The sequence below is a fragment of the Pelobates fuscus genome, chromosome 9 (genome assembly GCF_036172605.1).
Source record: "Pelobates fuscus isolate aPelFus1 chromosome 9, aPelFus1.pri, whole genome shotgun sequence".
NCBI classification, from domain to species: Eukaryota; Metazoa; Chordata; class Amphibia; order Anura; family Pelobatidae; genus Pelobates; species Pelobates fuscus.
This window is the reverse complement of record NC_086325.1, coordinates 169,399,602-169,423,186: the sequence shown is the minus strand read 5'-3', so window position 1 is coordinate 169,423,186 and position 23,585 is coordinate 169,399,602. Positions and strand designations below refer to the sequence as shown.

Genomic DNA, 23,585 nt, shown 5'->3' with positions numbered 1-23,585 from the left:
AGACCAGTAAATGGAGTAAACTGTAACCGTGTCAATTTCTGCTCCTCTTCATGTACCTGTTGTGCTGGCCCGTGAATGGAGCGACTGGGTGAGGGGCTACGTTGCTGAACTTGGGACATCTTGGTCACCACGAGGTCTGCTATTAGCTGCCTGTCTTCCTCCTGCTGGTCCCCAATCAAAGGCATAGAGGAGCCGACCACCTGCATGAAGAGACGGAGAAAGAGTCACGGTAACGCAGAGAAACCCACCACCTGCATGGTGAAAGAGAGGCACGGTAACAGAGAGAAGCCACCGCCTGCATGGAGAGAGGGAGAAAGAGAGCCACAGTAACAGAGAGAACCCACCGCCTGTATGGAGAGAGGGAGAAAGAGAGCCACAGTAACAGAGAGAAGCCCACCGCCTGTATGAAGAGAGGGAGAAAGAGAGCCTCAGTAACAGAGAGAAGCCACCGCCTGCATGGAGAGAGGGAGAAAGAGAGCCACAGTAACAGAGAGAAGCCCACCGCCTGCATGGAGAGAGGGAGAAAGAGAGCCACGGTAACAGAGAGAGAGAGAAGCCCACCGCCTGCATGGAGAGAGGGAGAAAGAGAGCCACGGTAACAGAAAAAAGAGAAGCCCACCGCCTGTATGGAGAGAGGGAGAAAGAGAGCCACGGTAACAGAGAGAAGCCCACCGCCTGTATGGAGAGAGGGAGAAAGAGAGCCACGGTAACAGAGAGAGAAGCTCACCGCCTGCATGGAGAGAGGGAGAAAGAGAGCCACGGTAACAGAGAGAAGCCCACCGCCTGTATGGAGAGAGGGAGAAAGAGATCCACGGTAACAGAGAGAAGCCCACCGCCTGCATGGAGAGAGGGAGAAAGAGAGCCACGGTAACAGAGAGAGAAGCCCACCGCCTGTATGGAGAGAGGGAGAAAGAGAGCCACGGTAACAGAGAGAGAAGCCCACCGCCTGCATGGAGATAGGGAGAAAGAGAGCCACGGTAACAGAGAGAAGCCCAACGCCTGCATGGAAAGAGGGAGAAAGAGAGCCACGGTAACAGAGAGAGAAGCTTACCGCCTGCATGGAGAGAGGGAGAGAGAGCCACGGTAACAGAGAGAAGCCCACCGCCTGCATGGTAAGAGGGAGAAAGAGAGCCGCGGTAACAGAGAGAGTAGCCCACCGCCTGTATGGAGAGAGGGAGAAAGAGAGCCGCAGTAACAGAGAGAGAAGCTCACCGCCTGCATGGTAAGAGGGAGAAAGAGAGCCACGGTAACAGAGAGAAGCCCACTGCCTGCATGGAAAGAGGGAGAAAGAGAGCCACGGTAACAGAGAGAAGCCCACCGCCTGCATGGAAAGAGGGAGAAAGAGAGCCACGGTAACAGAGAGAGAAGCCTGCCGCCTGCATGGAAAGAGGGAGAAAGAGAGCCACGGTAACAGAGAAAGAAGCCCACCGCCTGCATGGAGAGAGGGAGAAAGAGAGCCGCGGTAACAGAGAGAAGCCCACCGCCAGCATGGAAAGAGGGAGAAAGAGAGCTGCAGTAACAGAGAGAGAAGCCCACCGCCTGCATGGAGACAAAGAGACCAACTGGTGTTGTGTGCAGCTAGAAAGAGACAATGGTGATGAGATCTGAAAGGAGATTGCACACAGTACACTGCACTCCCTCACTCCCATCCGATAGAAGCCACCAATGTGCACAGCTACTGTCTTTCCTCAAAAATAAGACAGTGTTTTATATAAATTTTTCCTCCGAAAAATGCACTAGGACTTATTTTTGGGGGAGATCTTATTTCAGGGAAAAACTTGTGCTAGAAAACAGGACTAAGTTCGGGGGAATTCCCCCAAACATAGACCAGTTCACTAGGGCATAGAATCCTGCAAATCTATGTTCGAAAAAACTTTCCCAAACATAGATTAGCGAATGACAAGGGCTTATTTTCAGGGTAGGGCTTATATTAGGAGCATCCCCCGAAAATAAGATAGGTTTTATTTTCCACGGATGTCTTATTTTCGGGGAAACACGGTAGGTGTCCTCTGCTCACCTCGATGATATGGTCCCTCCCATCCTTTCCATGAAGGGCCTCCACCGCACAGATATCTAAGCCACCAAATATTTCCGAACAGGCGTCGACCCATAGCTTGTACCTGAAACATGGCAAAACACATTCTCACACAAAGCACGTAGAGCACATCAATACATTCTTTATATAATAAAATGATTTTACATGGATTATACAAATACTGGGCTATATTCACTAATCGGAAGCTTGAGGAGGATTAAAAGGGAATTCAGAAAATGTCTCCATCTTGTGACTGACCTCACATACAAAACACTGAGCCAATCGTATTTACCAAATGAGCTACCTGTTCTAAACCCGACATATATTTGGGTTGTTACTCTGAATGATATATCCCCTTCTGTTGGAAGATAACTGCATAAAATCTAGTACTTTTGGAGGAAGGCCAAATGTTTAAGGAGGACTGACGCAAGTTTGTTATTATGGGCAGATGTTAAGCATTCACGATAGGCGTTCGCAATATGGCTTAAACCCTAACCCCAACCTTTTACCCCCTAATTCTAAACTTTTAACTTGCACTCACACTAAACCTAAACTTTTAATTCTTAACGTAACCCCAATCTTCTAACTCCCAAATGAACCCCCACAATAATGTAACATGCCGTCATCAAGGTCAAATCGCAGACCTTCTAGTACCTCCAATAACCCTCATTGTTCCAGGCCTTTTGCCTCCTAGCTTACCCACCATTGTCAATATAAACTCCCCAGGCCTTTTACCTCTTAGCATACCCACCATTGTCAATATAAATTCTTCAGACCTTTACCTCCTAGCTTACCCACCATTGTCAATATAAACTCCCCAGGCCTTTTACCTCCTATCTTACCCACCATTGTCAATATAAACTCCCCAGGCCTTTTACCTCCTAGCTTACCCACCACTGTCAATATAAACTCCCCAGGCCTTTTACCTCCTATCTTACCCACCATTGTCAAAATAAACTCCCCAGGCCTTTTACCTCCTAGCTTACCCACCATTGTCAATATAAACTCCCCAGGCATTTTACCTTGTAGCTTACCCACCATTATCAATATAAACTCCCCAGGCCTTTTACCTCCTAGCTTACCCACCATTGTTAATATAAACTCCCCAGGCCTTTTACCTCCTATCTTACCCACCATTGTCAATATAAACTCCCCAGGCCTTTTACCTCCTAGCTTACCCACCACTGTCAATATAAACTCCCCAGGCCTTTTACCTCCTATCTTACCCACCATTGTCAAAATAAACTCCCCAGGCCTTTTACCTCCTAGCTTACCCACCATTGTCAATATAAACTCCCCAGGCCTTTTACCTCCTAGCTTACCCACCACTGTCAATATAAACTCCCCAGGCCTTTTACCTCTTCGCATACCCACCATTGTCAATATAAATTCTCCAGACCTTTACCTCCTAGCTTACCCACCATTGTCAATATAAACTCCCCCGGCCTTTTACCTCCTACCTTACCCACCATTGTTAATATAAACTCCCCAGGCCTTTTACCTCCTAGCTTACCCACCATTGTTAATATAAACCACCCAGACCTTTACCTCCTAGCTTACCCACCATTGTTACTATAAATGCCCCAGGCCTTTTACCTCCTAGCTTACCCACCATTGTTAATATAAACTCCCCAGGCCTTTTACCTCCTAGCTTACCCACCATTGTCAATATAAACTTCCCAGGCATTTTACCTTGTAGCTTACCCACCATTATCAATATAAACTCCCCAGGCCTTTTACCTCCTAGCTTACCCACCATTGTCAAAATAAACTCCCCAGGCATTTTACCTTGTAGCTTACCCACCATTATCAATATAAACTCCCCAGGCCTTTTACCTCCTAGCTTACCCACCATTGTCAATATAAATTCCCCAGGCCTTTTAACTCCTAGCTTACCCACCATTGTTACTATAAACTCCCCAGGCCTTTTACCTCCTAGCTTACCCACCATTGTTACTATAAACTCCCCCGGCCTTTTACCTCCTAGCTTACCCACCATTGTCAATATAAACTTCCCAGGCATTTTACCTTGTAGCTTACCCACCATTATCAATATAAACTCCCCAGGCCTTTTACCTCCTAGCTTACCCACCATTGTCAAAATAAACTCCCCAGGCATTTTACCTTGTAGCTTACCCACCATTGTTACTATAAACTCCCCAGGCCTTTTACCTCCTAGCTTACCCACCATTGTTACTATAAACTCCCCCGGCCTTTTACCTCCTAGCTTACCCACCATTGTCAATATAAATTCCCCAGGCCTTTTACCTCCTAGATTACCCACCATTGTCAATATAAACTTCCCAGGCCTTTTACCTCCTAGCTTACCCACCATTGTTACTATAAACTCCCCAGGCCTTTTACCTCCTAGCTTACCCACCATTGTTAATATAAACCACCCAGGCCTTTTAACTCCTAGCTTACCCACCATTGTTACTATAAACTTCCCAGGCCTTTTAGCTCCTAGCTTACCCACCATTGTTACTATAAACTTCCCAGGCCTTTTAGCTCCTAGCTTACCCGCCATTGTTACTATAAACTTCCCAGGCCTTTTAGCTCCTAGCTTACCCACCATTGTTACTATAAACGCCCCAGGCCTTTTAGCTCCTAGCTTACCCGCCATTGTTAATGTAATCCATCCCAAACTTTCGAAACCCTACCCTGACCTCCATCAAATCTAGCATTTTATTCTAATTTTTCTTTTTTATTTGATGATTAGTGAATATACTCCATAACATGATGATTGCTTTTATTCTACTAATTGGTTATTCTTTAATTCCTCTCCCACCATGGACCTATTATTAAATAGACCACTAGGTGTCACTGTTGGATGATTATTTTGCCTCAGGATCTGCTCTTTGATTTACACATTATGGAACCCACCATGCCTGGTAAACTCAGAATTAAACCTGCTGTACGGATGCTGTGCTGCTGTCATTGCAGAGTCTGCTGTAGCCGGAAGGGAGCTCAACAGCGACATTATATGGAATTAAACATAGCAGTTCTGTAATTTACCACAATCTCTGCTGAGTGCACAGTTATTATAAAGCTGCTGAGTGCACAGTTATTATAAAGCTGCTGAGTGCACAGTTATTATAAAGCTGCTGAGTTCATTGGTATTCTAAAGCTGCTGAGTTCATTGGTATTCTAAAGCTGCTGAGTTCGCAGTTATTCTAAAGCTGCTGAGTTCGCAGTTATTCTAAAGCTGCTGAGTTCAGTTATTATAAAGCTCTTGCATTCACAGTTATTATAAAGCTGCAGATTGCACTATTATAAAGCTACTGAGTGCACTGTTATTATAAAGCTGCCGAGTTCACAGTTATTCTAAAGCTGCTGAGTGCACAGTTATTCTAAAGCTGCTGAGTTCACAGTTATTCTAAAGCTGCTGAGTTCACAGTTATTATAAAGCTGCTGAGTTCATTGGTATTCTAAAGCTGCTGAGTTCACTGTTATTATAAAGCTGCTGAGTTCACTGTTATTATAAAGCTGCTGAGTTCACTGTTATTATAAAGCTGCTGAATTCAGTGTTATTATAAAGCTGCTGAGTGCACTTTTATGAAGCTGTTGAGTGCACTGTTATTATAAAGCTGCTGAGTTCACTATTATAAAGCTGCTGAGTTCACTATTATAAAGCTGCTGAGTGCACTTTTATGAAGCTGCGGAGTGCACTGTTATTATAAAGCTGCTGAGTTCAGTTATTATAGAGCTGCTGAGTTCACTGTTATTGAGCTGCTGAATTCACGGTTATTATAAAGCTGCAAAGCTCACTGTTATTATGGAGCTGCTGGGTTCACTAGTATAAAGTTGCTGAACTCACTGTTATTATAAAGATGTTGAGCTCACTATTATTGTAAAGCTGCTGAGCTCAGTTATTATAAAGCTGTTGAGTTCACTATTTTAAAGCAGTTGAGTTCACTATTACAGAGCTGCTGAGTGCACTATTATAAAGCTGCTGAGTTCACTGTTATTATAAAGCAGTTGCGTTCACTATTACAGGGCTGCTGAGTTCACAGTTATTATAAAGCTGCTGAGTTCACTGTTATTATGACGCTGTTTAGTTCACTATTATAGAGCTGCTGAATGCACTGTTATTATAAAGATGTTGAGCTCACTATTATTGTAAAGCTGCTGAGCTCACAGTTATTATAAAGCTGTTGCGTTCACTATTACAGAGCTGCTGAGTTCACTGTTATTATAAAGCTGCTGAGTTCACTGTTATTATAAAGTTGCTGAGTTCACTATTATTATAATGTTGCTGAGTTCACTGTTATTATGATGCTGTTGAGTTCACTATTATAAAGCTGCTTAGTGCACTGTTATTATAAAGCTGTTGAGTTCACTATTATAAATCTGCGGAGTTCACTGTTATTATAAAGCAGTTGCGTTCACTATTACAGAGCTGCTGAGTTCACTGTTATTATAAAGCTGCTGAGTTCACTGTTATTATAAAGCTGCTGAGTTCACTGTTATTATAAAGCTGCTGAGTTCACTGTTATTATAAAGCTGCTGAGTTCACGATTATAGAGCTGCTGAGTGCACTGTTTTTATAAAGCTGTTGAGTTCACTATTATAAATCTGCGGAGTTCACTGTTATTATAAAGCAGTTGCGTTCACTATTACAGAGCTGCTGAGTTCACTGTGATTGTAATGCTGCCGAGTTTACTTTTATAAATCTGCGGAGTTCACTGTTATCATAGAGCTCCTGAATTTACTTTTATTATAGAGCTGCTGTGTTTACAACGAACCTGTTTTATATAGAACTAAACAATAGAGAGAAGAAGCAAAAGGGTGAACCATTAAGTAGGTGAACCCCTCTGAAAGCCGAGTAACTCAGATAAAACGTAACTTTTCATTAATATAGTGTAAAAAAATGTTTAATGTAATAAATAATAAGAATGGGCAGAGTCAAAGGAGCTTCTGCTTCAATAGGAGTAAATAAAGCTCCTAAATCACATAAGGAAAAAATAAAATAATAAAGAAATGTAACCGTATTACTCGGATAACAGAAAGAAAGAAATAATAAGAATTGAATAATATCACTCTGTGAGTCAGTGGTAGATAGAAGTAAGAGGAAATACTGCAGGAAGTAGATACGGAATAACAGCCAATGTAACAAATGCTGCCAGTCTAATAAATAGAGAGGAGGGACAAAGATAAATGGTATATATAGGCAGGAGATGGTATATACAGGCAGGAGATGGTATATATAGGCAGGAGATCGTATATACAGGCAGGGGATGGTATATACAGGCAGGGGATGGTATATATAGGCAGGAGATGGTATATATAGGCAGGAGATGGTATATATAGGCAGGAGATGGTATATACAGGCAGGAGATGGTATATACAGGCAGGAGATGGTATATATAGGCAGGGGATGGTATATATAGGCAGGAGATGGTATATATAGGCAGGAGATGGTATATATAGGCAGGAGATTGTATATATAGGCTGGAGATGGTATATACAGGCAGGGGATGGTATATATAGGCAGGAGATGGTATATATAGGCAGGAGATTGTATATATAGGCTGGAGATGGTATATACAGGCAGGGGATGGTATATATAGGCAGGAGATGGTATATATAGGCAGGAGATTGTATATATAGGCTGGAGATGGTATATACAGGCAGGAGATGGTATATATAGGCAGGAGATGGTATATATAGGCAGGAGATGGTATATACAGGCAGGAGATGGTATATACAGGCAGGAGATTGTATATATAGGCAGGAGATTGTATATATAGGCTGGAGATGGTATATACAGGCAGGAGATGGTATATATAGGCAGGAGATGGTATATATAGGCAGGAGATGGTATATACAGGCAGGAGATGGTATATACAGGCAGGAGATTGTATATATAGGCAGGAGATGGTATATATAGGCAGGAGATGGTATATACAGGCAGGAGATGGTATATACAGGCAGGAGATTGTATATATAGGCAGGAGATGGTATATATAGGCAGGAGATGGTATATATAGGCAGGAGATGGTATATATAGGCAGGGGATGGTATATATAGGCAGGAGATGGTATATACAGGCAGGAGATGGTATATATAGGCAGGAGATGGTATATATAGGCAGGAGATGGTATATACAGGCAGGAGATGGTATATATAGGCAGGAGATGGTATATATAGGCAGGAGATGGTATATATAGGCAGGAGATTGTATGTATAGGCAGGAGATGGTGTATATATAGGCAGGAGATGGTATATATATACACACAATCTCCTGCCTATATATACCATCCCCTGCCTATATATACCATCTCCTGCCTGTATATACCATCTCCTGCCTATATATACCATCTCCTGCCTATATACGCCATCTCCTGCCTGTATATACCATCTCCTGCCTATATATACCATCTCCTGCCTATATATACCATCTCCTGCCTGTATATACCATCTCCTGCCTGTATATACCATCCCCTGCCTATATATACCATATCCTGCCTGTATATACCATCTCCTGCCTATATATACAATCTCCTGCCTATATATACCATCTCCTGCCTATATATACCATCCCCTGCCTGTATATACCATCTCCTGCCTATATATACCATTTATCTTTGTCCCTCCTCTCTATTTATTAGACTGGCAGCATTTGTTACATTGGCTGTTATCCCGTATCTACTTCCTGCAGTATTTCCTTCTTACTTCTATCTACCACTGACTCACAGAGTGATATTATTCAATTCTTATTATTTCTTTCTTTCTGTTATCCGAGTAATACGGTTACATTTCTTTATTATTTTATTTTTTCCTTATGTGATTTAGGAGCTTTATTTACTCCTATTGAAGCAGAAGCTCCTTTGACTCTGCCCACTCTTATTATTTATTACATTAAACATTTTTTTACACTATATTAATGAAAAGTTACGTTTTATCTGAGTTACTCGGCTTTCAGAGGGGTTCACCCTTTTGCTTCTTCTCTCTATTGTTTAGTTCATTGATCCTGGGGGTTCCACCCCCCCCCTCCCCTCAGGTTTCTCCCTGATGGGTTTTTTGCTTTTTCTATATTTCACCTGTTTCATATAGAACTCAGCACCGAGGTTATCGTTAGTAAATGGGCTATATTTTTTTTTAATAAAATAACGAATTAGCGGCCTCACCTTTCAGATACTGCGATCTGCTCTAACATGGCGGAACCCGTGTTGGTCTTCCAGTTTCCAGAGATGGATGTTCTCCTGATTGGGGGCAGAATAAATGTAACAGTGTTAGTTAGATCTACCCCAGCACTTACCCTTCATCCCTACATGCATTGGGGTAACATTCAGAGCACTGAGTTAACTCTTCCACATGATCCTGAGTGACATCCTGCATACACAACTCTGCAATGGCTTTAACCCCTGGAGCTCCCTACTACCAGACTGTAGCTCACTGCTACCAGACTGCACAGGTTTTAACCCCTGGAGCTCTAACCCAGACTGTACAGGTATTAACCCCTCGTGCTCTAACCCAGACTGTACAGGTATTAACCCCTGGAGCTCTAACCCAGACTGTACAGGTATTAACCCCTCGAGCTCTAACCCAGACTGTACAGGTATTAACCCCTGGAGCTCTAACCCAGACTGCGCAGGTATTAACCCCTGGAGCTCTAACCCAGACTGCACAGGTATTAACCCCTGGAGCTCTAACCCAGACTGTACAGGTATTAACCCCTCGAGCTCTAACCCAGACTGCACAGGTATTAACCCCTGGAGCTCTAACCCAGACTGTACAGGTATTAACCCCTCGAGCTCTAACCCAGACTGCACAGGTATTAACCCCTCGTGCTCTAACCCAGACTGTACAGGTATTAACCCCTCGAGCTCTAACCCAGACTGTACAGGTATTAACCCCTCGAGCTCTAACCCAGACTGCACAGGTATTAACCCCATGAGCTCTAACCCAGACTGTACAGGTATTAACCCCTCGAGCTCTAACCCAGACTGTACAGGTATTAACCCCTCGAGCTCTAACCCAGACTGTACAGGTATTAACCCCTGGAGCTCTAACCCAGACTGCGCAGGTATTAACCCCTGGAGCTCTAACCCAGACTGTACAGGTATTAACCCCTGGAGCTCTAACCCAGACTGCGCAGGTATTAACCCCTGGAGCTCTAACCCAGACTGTACAGGTATTAACCCCTCGAGCTCTAACCCAGACTGTACAGGTATTAACCCCTGGAGCTCTAACCCAGACTGCGCAGGTATTAACCCCTGGAGCTCTAACCCAGACTGTACAGGTATTAACCCCTCGTGCTCTAACCCAGACTGTACAGGTATTAACCCCTCGAGCTCTAACCCAGACTGCACAGGTATTAACCCCTCGAGCTCTAACCCAGACTGCACAGGTATTAACCCCATGAGCTCTAACCCAGACTGTACAGGTATTAACCCCTCGAGCTCTAACCCAGACTGTACAGGTATTAACCCCTGGAGCTCTAACCCAGACTGTACAGGTATTAACCCCTGGAGCTCTAACCCAGACTGCGCAGGTATTAACCCCTGGAGCTCTAACCCAGACTGTACAGGTATTAACCCCTGGAGCTCTAACCCAGACTGCGCAGGTATTAACCCCTGGAGCTCTAACCCAGACTGTACAGGTATTAACCCCTGGAGCTCTAACCCAGACTGCGCAGGTATTAACCCCTGGAGCTCTAACCCAGACTGCGCAGGTATTAACCCCTCGTGCTCTAACCCAGACTGTACAGGTATTAACCCCTCGAGCTCTAACCCAGACTGCACAGGTATTAACCCCTCGAGCTCTAACCCAGACTGTACAGGTATTAACCCCTCGAGCTCTAACCCAGACTGTACAGGTATTAACCCCTCGAGCTCTAACCCAGACTGTACAGGTATTAACCCCTCGAGCTCTAACCCAGACTGCACAGGTATTAACCCCTGGAGCTCTAACCCAGACTGTACAGGTATTAACCCCTCGAGCTCTAACCCAGACTGTACAGGTATTAACCCCTGGAGCTCTAACCCAGACTGTACAGGTATTAACCCCTCGAGCTCTAACCCAGACTGCACAGGTATTAACCCCTCGAGCTCTAACCCAGACTGTACAGGTATTAACCCCTCGAGCTCTAACCCAGACTGCACAGGTATTAACCCCTGGAGCTCTAACCCAGACTGTACAGGTATTAACCCCTCGAGCTCTAACCCAGACTGTACAGGTATTAACCCCTCGAGCTCTAACCCAGACTGTACAGGTATTAACCCCTCGAGCTCTAACCCAGACTGTACAGGTATTAACCCCTCGAGCTCTAACCCAGACTGTACAGGTATTAACCCCTCGAGCTCTAACCCAGACTGCACAGGTATTAACCCCTGGAGCTCTAACCCAGACTGTACAGGTATTAACCCCTCGAGCTCTAACCCAGACTGCACAGGTATTAACCCCTCGAGCTCTAACCCAGACTGTACAGGTATTAACCCCTCGAGCTCTAACCCAGACTGTACAGGTATTAACCCCTCGAGCTCTAACCCAGACTGTACAGGTATTAACCCCTCGAGCTCTAACCCAGACTGCACAGGTATTAACCCCTGGAGCTCTAACCCAGACTGTACAGGTATTAACCCCTCGAGCTCTAACCCAGACTGTACAGGTATTAACCCCTGGAGCTCTAACCCAGACTGTACAGGTATTAACCCCTCGAGCTCTAACCCAGACTGCACAGGTATTAACCCCTCGAGCTCTAACCCAGACTGTACAGGTATTAACCCCTCGAGCTCTAACCCAGACTGCACAGGTATTAACCCCTGGAGCTCTAACCCAGACTGCACAGGTATTAACCCCTCGTGCTCTAACCCAGACTGTACAGGTATTAACCCCTGGAGCTCTAACCCAGACTGTACAGGTATTAACCCCATGAGCTCTAACCCAGACTGTACAGGTATTAACCCCTCGAGCTCTAACCCAGACTGTACAGGTATTAACCCCTCGAGCTCTAACCCAGACTGCACAGGTATTAACCCCTCGAGCTCTAACCCAGACTGTACAGGTATTAACCCCTCGAGCTCTAACCCAGACTGCACAGGTATTAACCCCTCGTGCTCTAACCCAGACTGTACAGGTATTAACCCCTGGAGCTCTAACCCAGACTGCACAGGTATTAACCCCTCGAGCTCTAACCCAGACTGCACAGGTATTAACCCCTCGAGCTCTAACCCAGACTGTACAGGTATTAACCCCATGAGCTCTAACCCAGACTGTACAGGTATTAACCCCTGGAGCTCTAACCCAGACTGCACAGGTATTAACCCCTCAAACTCTAACCCAGACTGTACAGGTATTAACCCCTCGAGCTCTAACCCAGACTGCACAGGTATTAACCCCTCGAGCTCTAACCCAGACTGCACAGGTATTAACCCCTCGAGCTCTAACCCAGACTGTACAGGTATTAACCCCTCGAGCTCTAACCCAGACTGCACAGGTATTAACCCCTCGTGCTCTAACCCAGACTGTACAGGTATTAACCCCTGGAGCTCTAACCCAGACTGCACAGGTATTAACCCCTCGAGCTCTAACCCAGACTGCACAGGTATTAACCCCTCGAGCTCTAACCCAGACTGTACAGGTATTAACCCCTGGAGCTCTAACCCAGACTGCACAGGTATTAACCCCTCGTGCTCTAACCCAGACTGCACAGGTATTAACCCCTGGAGCTCTAACCCAGACTGCACAGGTATTAACCCCTGGAGCTCTAACCCAGACTGTACAGGTATTAACCCCTGGAGCTCTAACCCAGACTGCACAGGTATTAACCCCTCGAGCTCTAACCCAGACAGCACAGGTATTAACCCCTGGAGCTCTAACCCAGACTGTACAGGTATTAACCCCTCGAGCTCTAACCCAGACAGCACAGGTATTAACCCCTCGAGCTCTAACCCAGACTGCGCAGGTATTAACCCCTCGAGCTCTAACCCAGACTGCACAGGTATTAACCCCTGGAGCTCTAACCCAGACTGCGCAGGTATTAACCCCTCGAGCTCTAACCCAGACTGCACAGGTATTAACCCCTGGAGCTCTAACCCAGACTGCACAGGTATTAACCCCTCGAGCTCTAACCCAGACTGCACAGGTATTAACCCCTGGAGCTCTAACCCAGACTGCACAGGTATTAACCCCTCGAGCTCTAACCCAGACAGCACAGGTATTAACCCCTCGAGCTCTAACCCAGACTGTACAGGTATTAACCCCTCGAGCTCTAACCCAGACTGCACAGGTATTAACCCCTCGTGCTCTAACCCAGACTGTACAGGTATTAACCCCTGGAGCTCTAACCCAGACTGCACAGGTATTAACCCCTCGAGCTCTAACCCAGACTGCACAGGTATTAACCCCTCGAGCTCTAACCCAGACTGTACAGGTATTAACCCCTGGAGCTCTAACCCAGACTGCACAGGTATTAACCCCTCGTGCTCTAACCCAGACTGCACAGGTATTAACCCCTGGAGCTCTAACCCAGACTGCACAGGTATTAACCCCTGGAGCTCTAACCCAGACTGTACAGGTATTAACCCCTGGAGCTCTAACCCAGACTGCACAGGTATTAACCCCTCGAGCTCTAACCCAGACAGCACAGGTATTAACCCCTGGAGCTCTAACCCAGACTGTACAGGTATTAACCCCTCGAGCTCTAACCCAGACAGCACAGGTATTAACCCCTCGAGCTCTAACCCAGACTGCGCAGGTATTAACCCCTCGAGCTCTAACCCAGACTGCACAGGTATTAACCCCTGGAGCTCTAACCCAGACTGCGCAGGTATTAACCCCTGGAGCTCTAACCCAGACTGCACAGGTATTAACCCCTCGAGCTCTAACCCAGACTGCACAGGTATTAACCCCTCAAGCTCTAACCCAGACTGCACAGGTATTAACCCCTGGAGCTCTAACCCAGACTGCACAGGTATTAACCCCTCGAGCTCTAACCCAGACAGCACAGGTATTAACCCCTCGAGCTCTAACCCAGACTGCAGAATAAACGAACCCACTCCATTAAAGAGCCGGTAATACTTTTATTACTGAGCTTTATTAATGGGAGTTGTAGAAAGCGGATGAGGGAATTGAACTGTAATGCCGAAACTGTTGAAATATTAAGCTTTCAGCTATTTTGGAATAAGAATTGCAATTTCCCCAATACCCATTTAGTGAATAATTAGTCATTGCAGTGCCAGTCGTCTTACTACGCTCGTTACACAGCATTATGGGTATTATGGGTCACATTCAGACCTCCCAAGTGAAACCATTTGTGGGGAAATGTGTTTAATTACTACGGAGGGTTGAGAAATCATGGATTGTTTCCTTGTGATCAGTCAGTCAGTCATACATTGATAATACGAGCCACAGCAGGTCAGCCCAAAAAGCAGATCCCCAGATGGTTTAAAACTACAGCTTCCATGATGCTTTGCCATTCTAAAGACATACAAAGCATCATGGGAGTTGTAGTTTAAAAACATCTGGGGGTCTGCTTTTTGGGCTGCCCTGAGCTACAAAGCTTGTGCTAGATATCTATGTAAGAAGGTGCCGAGGCGGGACTCTCACACCGCCCGTTACCATATTGTGTCTCCTGTAGGAGCCTCCTGCCCAAGGAGTATGGACTACGGGCCATGTATAAAGACTTGGCTCTGTCACTGGGATACTGGAATCTCTTTATTCCCCTTGTTCGCAAATCATGTTTAGGTTTGACTAGAACATTGTACTCCTCCCATTCTAAATATGATATTAAACACAAGGGTTTATCTTTATGTTGTTTTTACTGCGTTAATGATCAATAACATGTCAAATAAATTAACTCCTCAGTTAGGAGGTATAGGCCATATGGTTGAAGCCAGCTAGTTTACATTGGAACTAGACAGCCAGGCATCTCAAGTGTAGCATCTCACACGTTGCAGAGCCTTTGATTAATCAAAGGATCAATCCATGTTGTAAACCGTCTGCCCCTTTCACAATTAAATTATCCCCTTTTGAAATATTAAAATGTGTTGGTGGGATGTTTGGAACTATTGTAGAATTTCTGTACCTGAGAGATAATTAAATTAAAGAGGCTTCCTCATGCGATTATCTCTCAGGCACAGAGGTTCATGGGAGGGATTACCCTGTAATTTTGTGTTGAAAACCCCTTTGCAGAGGACTTTGCATAAAAGGCACAATACTCTAGGTGAGATATCACCGGGGATCTATAAAGTGCTATCACTATCTCTCTATGTCCTCCTGGGATCTGCTCTATAGAACTGAACACAATACTCTAGGTGAGATATTACCGGGGATCTATAAAGTACTATCACTACCTCTCTATGTCCTCCTGGGATCTGCTCTATAGAACTGAACACAATACTCTAGGTGAGATATTACCGGGGATCTATAAAGTACTATCACTACCTCTCTATGTCCTCCCAGGATCTGCTCTATAGAACTGAACACAATACTCTAGGTGAGATATTACCGGGGATCTATGAAGTACTATCACTATCTCTCTATGTCCTTCTGGGATCTGCTCTATAGAACTGAACACAATACTCTAGGTGAGATCTTACCAGGGATCTATAAAGTACTATCACTACCTCTCTATGTCCTTCTGGGATCTGCTCTATAGAACTGAACACAATACTCTGGGTGAGATATTACCGGGGATCTATAAAGTGCTATCACTACCTCTCTATATCCTCCTGGGATCTGCTCTATAGAACTGAACACAATACTCTAGGTGAGATATTACCGGGGATCTATGAAGTACTATCACTACCTCTCTATGTCCTTCTGGGATCTGCTCTATAGAACTGAACACAATACTCTAGGTGAGATCTTACCAGGGATCTATAAAGTACTATCACTACCTCTCTGTGTCCTCCTGGGATCTGCTCTATAGAACTGAACACAATACTCTAGGTGAGATCTTACCAGGAATCTATAAAGTACTATCACTACCTCTCTGTGTCCTCCTGGGATCTGCTCTATAGAACTGAACACAATACTCTAGGTGATATCTTACCGGGGATCTATGAAGTACTATCACTACCTCTCTATATCCTTCTGGGATCTGCTCTATAGAACTGAACACAATACTCTAGGTGAGATCTTACCAGGGACCTATAAAGTATTATCACTACCTCTCTATGTCCTCCTGGGATCTGCTCTATAGAACTGAACACAATACTCTAGGTGATATCTTACCGGGGATCTATGAAGTACTATCACTACCTCTCTATATCCTTCTGGGATCTGCTCTATAGAACTTAACACAATACTCTAGGTGAGATCTTACCAGGGTTCTAAAAAACACTATCACTACCTCTCTATGTCCTCCTTGGACCTGCTCTATAGAACTGAACACAATACTCTAGGTGAGATATTACCGGGGATCTATAAAGTACTATCATTACCTCTCTATATCCTCCTGGGATCTGCTCTATAGAACTGAACACAATACTCTAGGTGGGATCTATAAAGTACTATCACTTCCTCTCTATGTCATCCTGGGATCTGCTCTATAGAACTGAACACAATACTCTAGGTGAGATCTTACCGAGGATCCATAAAGTGCTATCACTACCTCTCTATGTCCTCCTGGGATCTGCTCTATAGAACTGAACACAATACTCTAGGTGAGATCTTACCAGGGATCTATAAAGTGCTATCACTACCTCTCTATGTCCTGAGATCTGCTCTATAGAACTGAACACAATACTCTAGGTGAGATCTTACCAGGGATCTATAAAGTACTATCACTACCTCTCTGTGTCCTCCTGGGATCTGCTCTATGGAACTGAACACAATACTCTAGGTGAGATCTTACCGGGGATCTATAAAGTACTATCACTACCTCTCTATGTCCTGAGATCTGCTCTATAGAACTGAACACAATACTCTAGGTGAGATCTTATCAGGGATCTATAAAGTGCTATCACTACCTCTCTATGTCCTGAGATCTGCTCTATAGAACTGAACACAATACTCTAGGTGAGATCTTACCGAGGATCTATAAAGTACTATCACTACCTCTCTATGTCCTCCTGGGATCTGCTCTATAGAACTGAACACAATACTCTAGGTGAGATCTTACCAGGGATCTATAAAGTGCTATCACTACCTCTCTATGTCCTCCTGGGATCTGCTCTATAGAACTGAACACAATACTCTAGGTGAGATCTTACCAGGGATCTATAAAGTGCTATCACTACCTCTCTATGTCCTCCTGGGATCTGCTCTATAGAACTGAACACAATACTCTAGGTGAGATCTTACCAGGGATCTATAAAGTGCTATCACTACCTCTCTATGTCCTGAGATCTGCTCTATAGAACTGAACACAATACTCTAGGTGAGATCTTACCAGGGATCTATAAAGTACTATCACTACCTCTCTGTGTCCTCCTGGGATCTGCTCTATGGAACTGAACACAATACTCTAGGTGAGATCTTACCGGGGATCTATAAAGTACTATCACTACCTCTCTATGTCCTGGGATCTGCTCTATGGAACTGAACACAATACTCTAGGTGAGATCTTACCGGGGATCTATAAAGTACTATCACTACCTCTCTATGTCCTGGGATCTGCTCTATAGAACTGAACACAATACTCTGGGTGAGATCTTACCAGGGATCTATAAAGTACTATCACTACCTCTCTATGTCCTCCTGGGATCTGCTCTATGGAACTGAACACAATACTCTGGGTGAGATCTTAAAAGCAATCAGTAAAACAGAAAGCAAACTGTTAATAGCATGAGTGTTTGGATTGAAATGTATCACAAAGTTAAAAAAATCTTTAAAATGACCCAAACCAGCTAGAGTGCAATATAAAACCTCATGGAAACTGGCAAGTTACTCTATATTTCCTATATTATGCTACGGAAATCTGAGAACATTTCAAAGTACAAGAGAGAAACTGTAGGATGTTTTTTTATGTCCGTAGAGAGATATAAATATAGATCTGTTATTTTTTGGGGTTTGGGTATCAAAACATTCATGAGAGAAGTTTCCATTTGCTAATCTGACTCCTTAGAATAACAAGTCGCGGCTATTTACAGTTACGCTGTGCGAGGTATGGACCCTGACCTGATCTGGGATAAGTCCATGTCGGACATCTATTTGTTTCTAGATAAAACAACATAAATAAATCAGGCCACCTCTGCCATTAACATCATAAAGATCCCAAAAAGGTCTTCTGCTGAAACACCAGCCAGCCATCTGCACCATCAGCACAGAATAAGGCATGTTGCAGTTTGTCACCTAATGTCCAATAGGATGCCTATTCGTCATGCAATCATGCTACCTCCTGGCAAACAAATTATTTTGATTTCCTTTTAGTAACTCAGGACTAAAGTGCCCTCGCTGGGAGGATAAGACACTGGGTTTCGATGATTCTCTCCATTAATAGCACAGGAAAGGGAGAGGCTGATATTATATTCAATGAAACTTGAAAAACCTGCAGAGCAGTGAGAGATATTAGGGTGACACAGATAGACAGGACAGACAGACAGAAGAGCAGGTGTAGCGAGGTTCGAGATATTGGCAAACATTGGGTAATCCACTTCCCCTTACTGGGCAGAGCCCTGGCCTACAATGCTCGTATGTACAAAGATACCCAGCATGCGGAACGATTTCTCCTGATTAGAAGACCTCTTTCCATCTTCCCCAGGGATGTTCCACAAAGGCTTTTTGTAGACAGGACAGAGGGTGATAGTCTAAAGATCCCAAAACATTTTACCTATAGTAAAAGCCTGAAATGTCAAAGGATGGGGAACACCGAATCAGGTACAGAATCAGCACCAGAACCATGCAGTCGGGCTGTTCTCCAAGCACTCAATCCTTACCAAAATGAGCAGTCAGGTTCTGCTTAAATTTATTCCAGCCATGAAAAGCTGCAAGTTGAGGAGTTATTTATATAAAGAAGGTCGACGTAATGTCACGGCAGACAAAATAGATCTTGTGCTTACTCACATATAGGCTTTGTAGTTCGTTCCGATCTTCTGGATACGGACGTCATACTTGGCATCGATGAAAGGCTCTGACGTAGCGTAGGTCTTGGTCAGGGCGACCACACTGGCGATGTCTTGAAAGTCATACTGATTGTCCACCTTGACCTGATTTAAATATTAAAGGTCTAAAATTATATAAAGTCACAATGAATTGTAAAAAATATAAAACATAAACCAAATAATAGTAAACAAACAGAAAAGAGGAAGAGTAAAAAGCACGCAGGGGACGCCGGCAGAGACATCAATCCACACATTTATCGGAAAGATAGACGGCATTGAGCAACATTAAACTAACTGCCTCCGTCACTCAGGGTGAACATTTCATCATATGGTTAAAGTACCTTCATACTTTCTCCCTAATGTACCAACAGAGAGACCTTCCTGTCCTCTCTGTGACCTCAAACCACATTGTATTTCTATTACTGAGTGACCTTCTTCTTACACCTGACCTGAGGTCAGAATGTCTCTTGTGATTTCCACCAGCTCACAGAGTGACCCCCTGCCCTTTCCCTGATTCAGGGGTTACCGACCGCTCACAGAGTGACCCCCTGCCCTTTCCCTGATTCAGGGGTTACCGACCGCTCACAGAGTGACTCCCTGCCCTCTCCCTGATTCAGGGGTTAACGCCCGTTCACAGAGTGACCCCATGCCCTTTCCCTGATTCAGGGGTTACCGCCCGCTCACAGAGTGACTCCCTGCCCTCTCCCTGATTCAGGGGTTACCGCCCGCTCACAGAGTGACCCCCTGCCCTTTCCCTGATTCAGGGGTTACCACCCGCTCACAGAGTGACTCCCTGCCCTTTCCCTGATTCAGGGGTTACCGTCCGCTCACAGAGTGACCCACTGCCCTTTCCCTGATTCAGGGGTTACCGCCCGCTCACAGAGTGACTCCCTGCCCTTTCCCTGATTCAGGGGTTACCGCCCGCTCACAGAGTGACTCCCTGCCCTTTCCCTGATTCAGGGGTTACCGCCTGCTCACAGAGTGACTCCCTGCCCTCTCCCTGATTCAGGGGTTACCACCCGCTCACAGAGTGACCCCCTGCCCTCTCCCTGATTCAGGGGTTACCGCCCGCTCACAGAGTGACCCCCTGCCCTCTCCCTGATTCAGGGGTTACCGCCCGCTTACAGAGTGACCCCCTGCCCTTTTCCTGATTCAGGGGTTACCGCCCGCTTACAGAGTGACCCCCTGCCCTCCCCTGGTTTGGGTGTCTTTGCCTTACCTTGCCCATTCCGGAATGTGCATGTCCCATTTTAATCACGACTGGGAATTTTGAGGCGGTGAGCTGGGGAAAAAAAAAAATGTGAGAGACATTTTAAAGCAGTGGCGGGCATTAAACACGCACCTGCATCCATGCACATACCTTTCTGTGCTCTTACATTCACATACATACAGGACCCAGTATACAGAATATCACAGAGTACTAGGCGTTATATTGAACACATGCTATGTCCCAGAGCATTATTATTATTATTATTATTATTAATATAGCCATTTATATAGCTCCAGCAGATTCCGTAGCGCTTTACAATATTATAAAATGGGGATAATTAACAATAAATGAGACAATTACTAAAATTTACAGGAACAATAGGTTGAAGAGGGCCCTGCTCAAACAAGCTTACATTCTATAGGAGGTGGGGGTGTAAAACACAACAGGACAGGAGGTAGCAGTCAAATAAAGTGGAGTGAAGCAGAGCTGGAGGAGAGTGCTGCCCTATAGGAGAGAGCAAGAGACAGGTATACTCTGGGAGGCCATAAGCTTTCCTAAAGAGATGGGTTTTAAGGCACTTCTTAAATAATTGAAGACTAGGGGAGAGTCTGATGGCGGTGGGCAGGCTATTCCATAGGAAGAGAGCCGCCCGCGAGAATTCCTGCAAGCGCGAGTTGGCAGTACGGGTGTGAGCAGCGGACAGGAGAAGGTCACGGGCAGAGCGGAGAGACAGAGAAGGGGCCTACCTATGGATCTGTGAGGAGATATAAGAGGGGCTAGAATTGGTCAATGCTTTATAGGTATGGGTTAGCATTTAGAATTGACTCCTATAGGATACAGGAAGCCAATGTGAGGACTGACAGAGGGGTGAGGTGTGAGAGGACCGACTAGAGAGGAAAATCAGTCTGGCGGCAGCATTAATTACAGACTGTAGCGGGGCAATACAACTTTTTGGAAGACCAATTAGGAGAGAGTTACAATAGTCCATGCGAGAGATTACTAGAGCATGGACAAGCTCCTTGGTAGCATCTTGCGTAAGATAGGGGTGGATGCGGGCAATGTTTTTCAGGTGGAATCCACAGGATTTGGTAACAGACTGGATGTGAGGCTCAAAGGTGAGGCCAGACTCAAGTATAACGCCAAGACAGTGCACTTGCAAGGATGGACTGATGTGGGTACCATATATATATATATAAACCCAATAGTTATGGTACTAGGCGTTATATATATATAAACCCAATAGTTATGGTACTAGGCGTTTTATATATATATATAAACCCAATAGTTATGGTACTAGGCGTTATATATATATATAAACCCAATAGTTATGGTACTAGGCGTTTTATATATATATATATATATATATATATATAAACCCAATAGTTATGGTACTAGGCGTTATATATATATATATATATAAACCCAATAGTTATGGTACTAGGCGTTATATATATATATATATATATAAACCCAATAGTTATGGTACTAGGCGTTATATATATATATATATATAAACCCAATAGTTATGGTACTAGGCGTTTTATATATATATATATATATATATAAACCCAATAGTTATGGTACTAGGCGTTTTATATGTATATATTAACCCAATAGTTATGGTACTAGGCGTTTTATATATATAAACCCAATAGTTATGGTACTAGGCGTTATATATATATAAACCCAATAGTTATGGTACTAGGCTTTTTATATATATATAAACCCAATAGTTATGGTACTAGGCGTTTTATATATATATATAAACCCAATAGTTATGGTACTAGGCGTTATATATATATAAACCCAATAGTTATGGTACTAGGCGTTTTATATATATATAAACCCAATAGTTATGGTACTAGGCGTTATATATATATATATATAAACCCAATAGTTATGGTACTAGGCGTTATATTTATATATATAAACCCAATAGTTATGGTACTAGGCGTTTTATATATATATATATATATAAACCCAATAGTTATGGTACTAGGCGTTTTATATATATATATATATATAAACCCAATAGTTATGGTACTAGGCGTTATATATATATATATATATAAACCCAATAGTTATGGTACTAGGCGTTATATATATATATATAAACCCAATAGTTATGGTACTAGGCGTTATATATATATAAACCCAATAGTTATGGTACTAGGCGTTTTATATATATATAAACCCAATAGTTATGGTACTAGGCGTTACATATATATATATATAAACCCAATAGTTATGGTACTAGGCGTTTTATATATATATATATATATAAACCCAATAGTTATGGTACTAGGCGTTTTATATATATATATATATATAAACCCAATAGTTATGGTACTAGGCGTTATATATATATATATATATATAAACCCAATAGTTATGGTACTAGGCGTTATATATATATATATAAACCCAATAGTTATGGTACTAGGCGTTATATATATATAAACCCAATAGTTATGGTACTAGGCGTTTTATATATATATAAACCCAATAGTTATGGTACTAGGCGTTACATATATATATATATAAACCCAATAGTTATGGTACTAGGCGTTTTATATATATATATATATATATAAACCCAATAGTTATGGTACTAGGCGTTTTATATATATATATATATAAACCCAATAGTTATGGTACTAGGCGTTATATATATATATATAAACCCAATAGTTATGGTACTAGGCGTTATATATATATATATAAACCCAATAGTTATGGTACTAGGCGTTATATATATATATATAAACCCAATAGTTATGGTACTAGGCGTTTTATATATATATATAAACCCAATAGTTATGGTACTAGGCGTTTTATATGTATATATTAACCCAATAGTTATGGTACTAGGCGTTTTATATATATAAACCCAATAGTTATGGTACTAGGCGTTTTATATATATATATATATATATATATAAACCCAATAGTTATGGTACTAGGCGTTATATATATATATAAACCCAATAGTTATGGTACTAGGCGTTATATATATATATATATATAAACCCAATAGTTATGGTACTATGCATTTTATATATATATATATAAACCCAATAGTTATGGTACTAGGCGTTTTATATATATAAACCCAATAGTTATGGTACTAGGCGTTATATATATATATAAACCCAATAGTTATGGTACTAGGCGTTTTATATATATATAAACCCAATAGTTATGGTACTAGGCGTTATATATATATATATAAACCCAATAGTTATGGTACTAGGCGTTTTATATATATAAACCCAATAGTTATGGTACTAGGCATTTTATATATATAAACCCAATAGTTATGGTACTAGGCGTTTTATATATATATAAA

General features: G+C 43.2%; 1 protein-coding gene across 4 annotated transcripts in view; it reads right to left on the bottom strand.

Annotated features, from left to right (window-relative positions):
* Nucleotides 1–23,585, bottom strand: part of SYN1 (synapsin I) — a 96,255-nt gene that overhangs the window by 10,197 nt on the left and 62,473 nt on the right. For all 4 annotated transcript variants that reach the window (XM_063433075.1, XM_063433076.1, XM_063433077.1 and 1 more), the window contains exons 6-10: nt 20,246–20,308; nt 18,989–19,131; nt 9,166–9,240; nt 2,018–2,120; nt 57–200 (exon numbers count right to left, since the gene is read on the bottom strand). In XM_063433075.1, the coding sequence (XP_063289145.1) occupies nt 57–200; nt 2,018–2,120; nt 9,166–9,240; nt 18,989–19,131; nt 20,246–20,308 (528 nt within the window). The remainder of the gene's footprint in view (nt 1–56; nt 201–2,017; nt 2,121–9,165; nt 9,241–18,988; nt 19,132–20,245; nt 20,309–23,585) is intronic.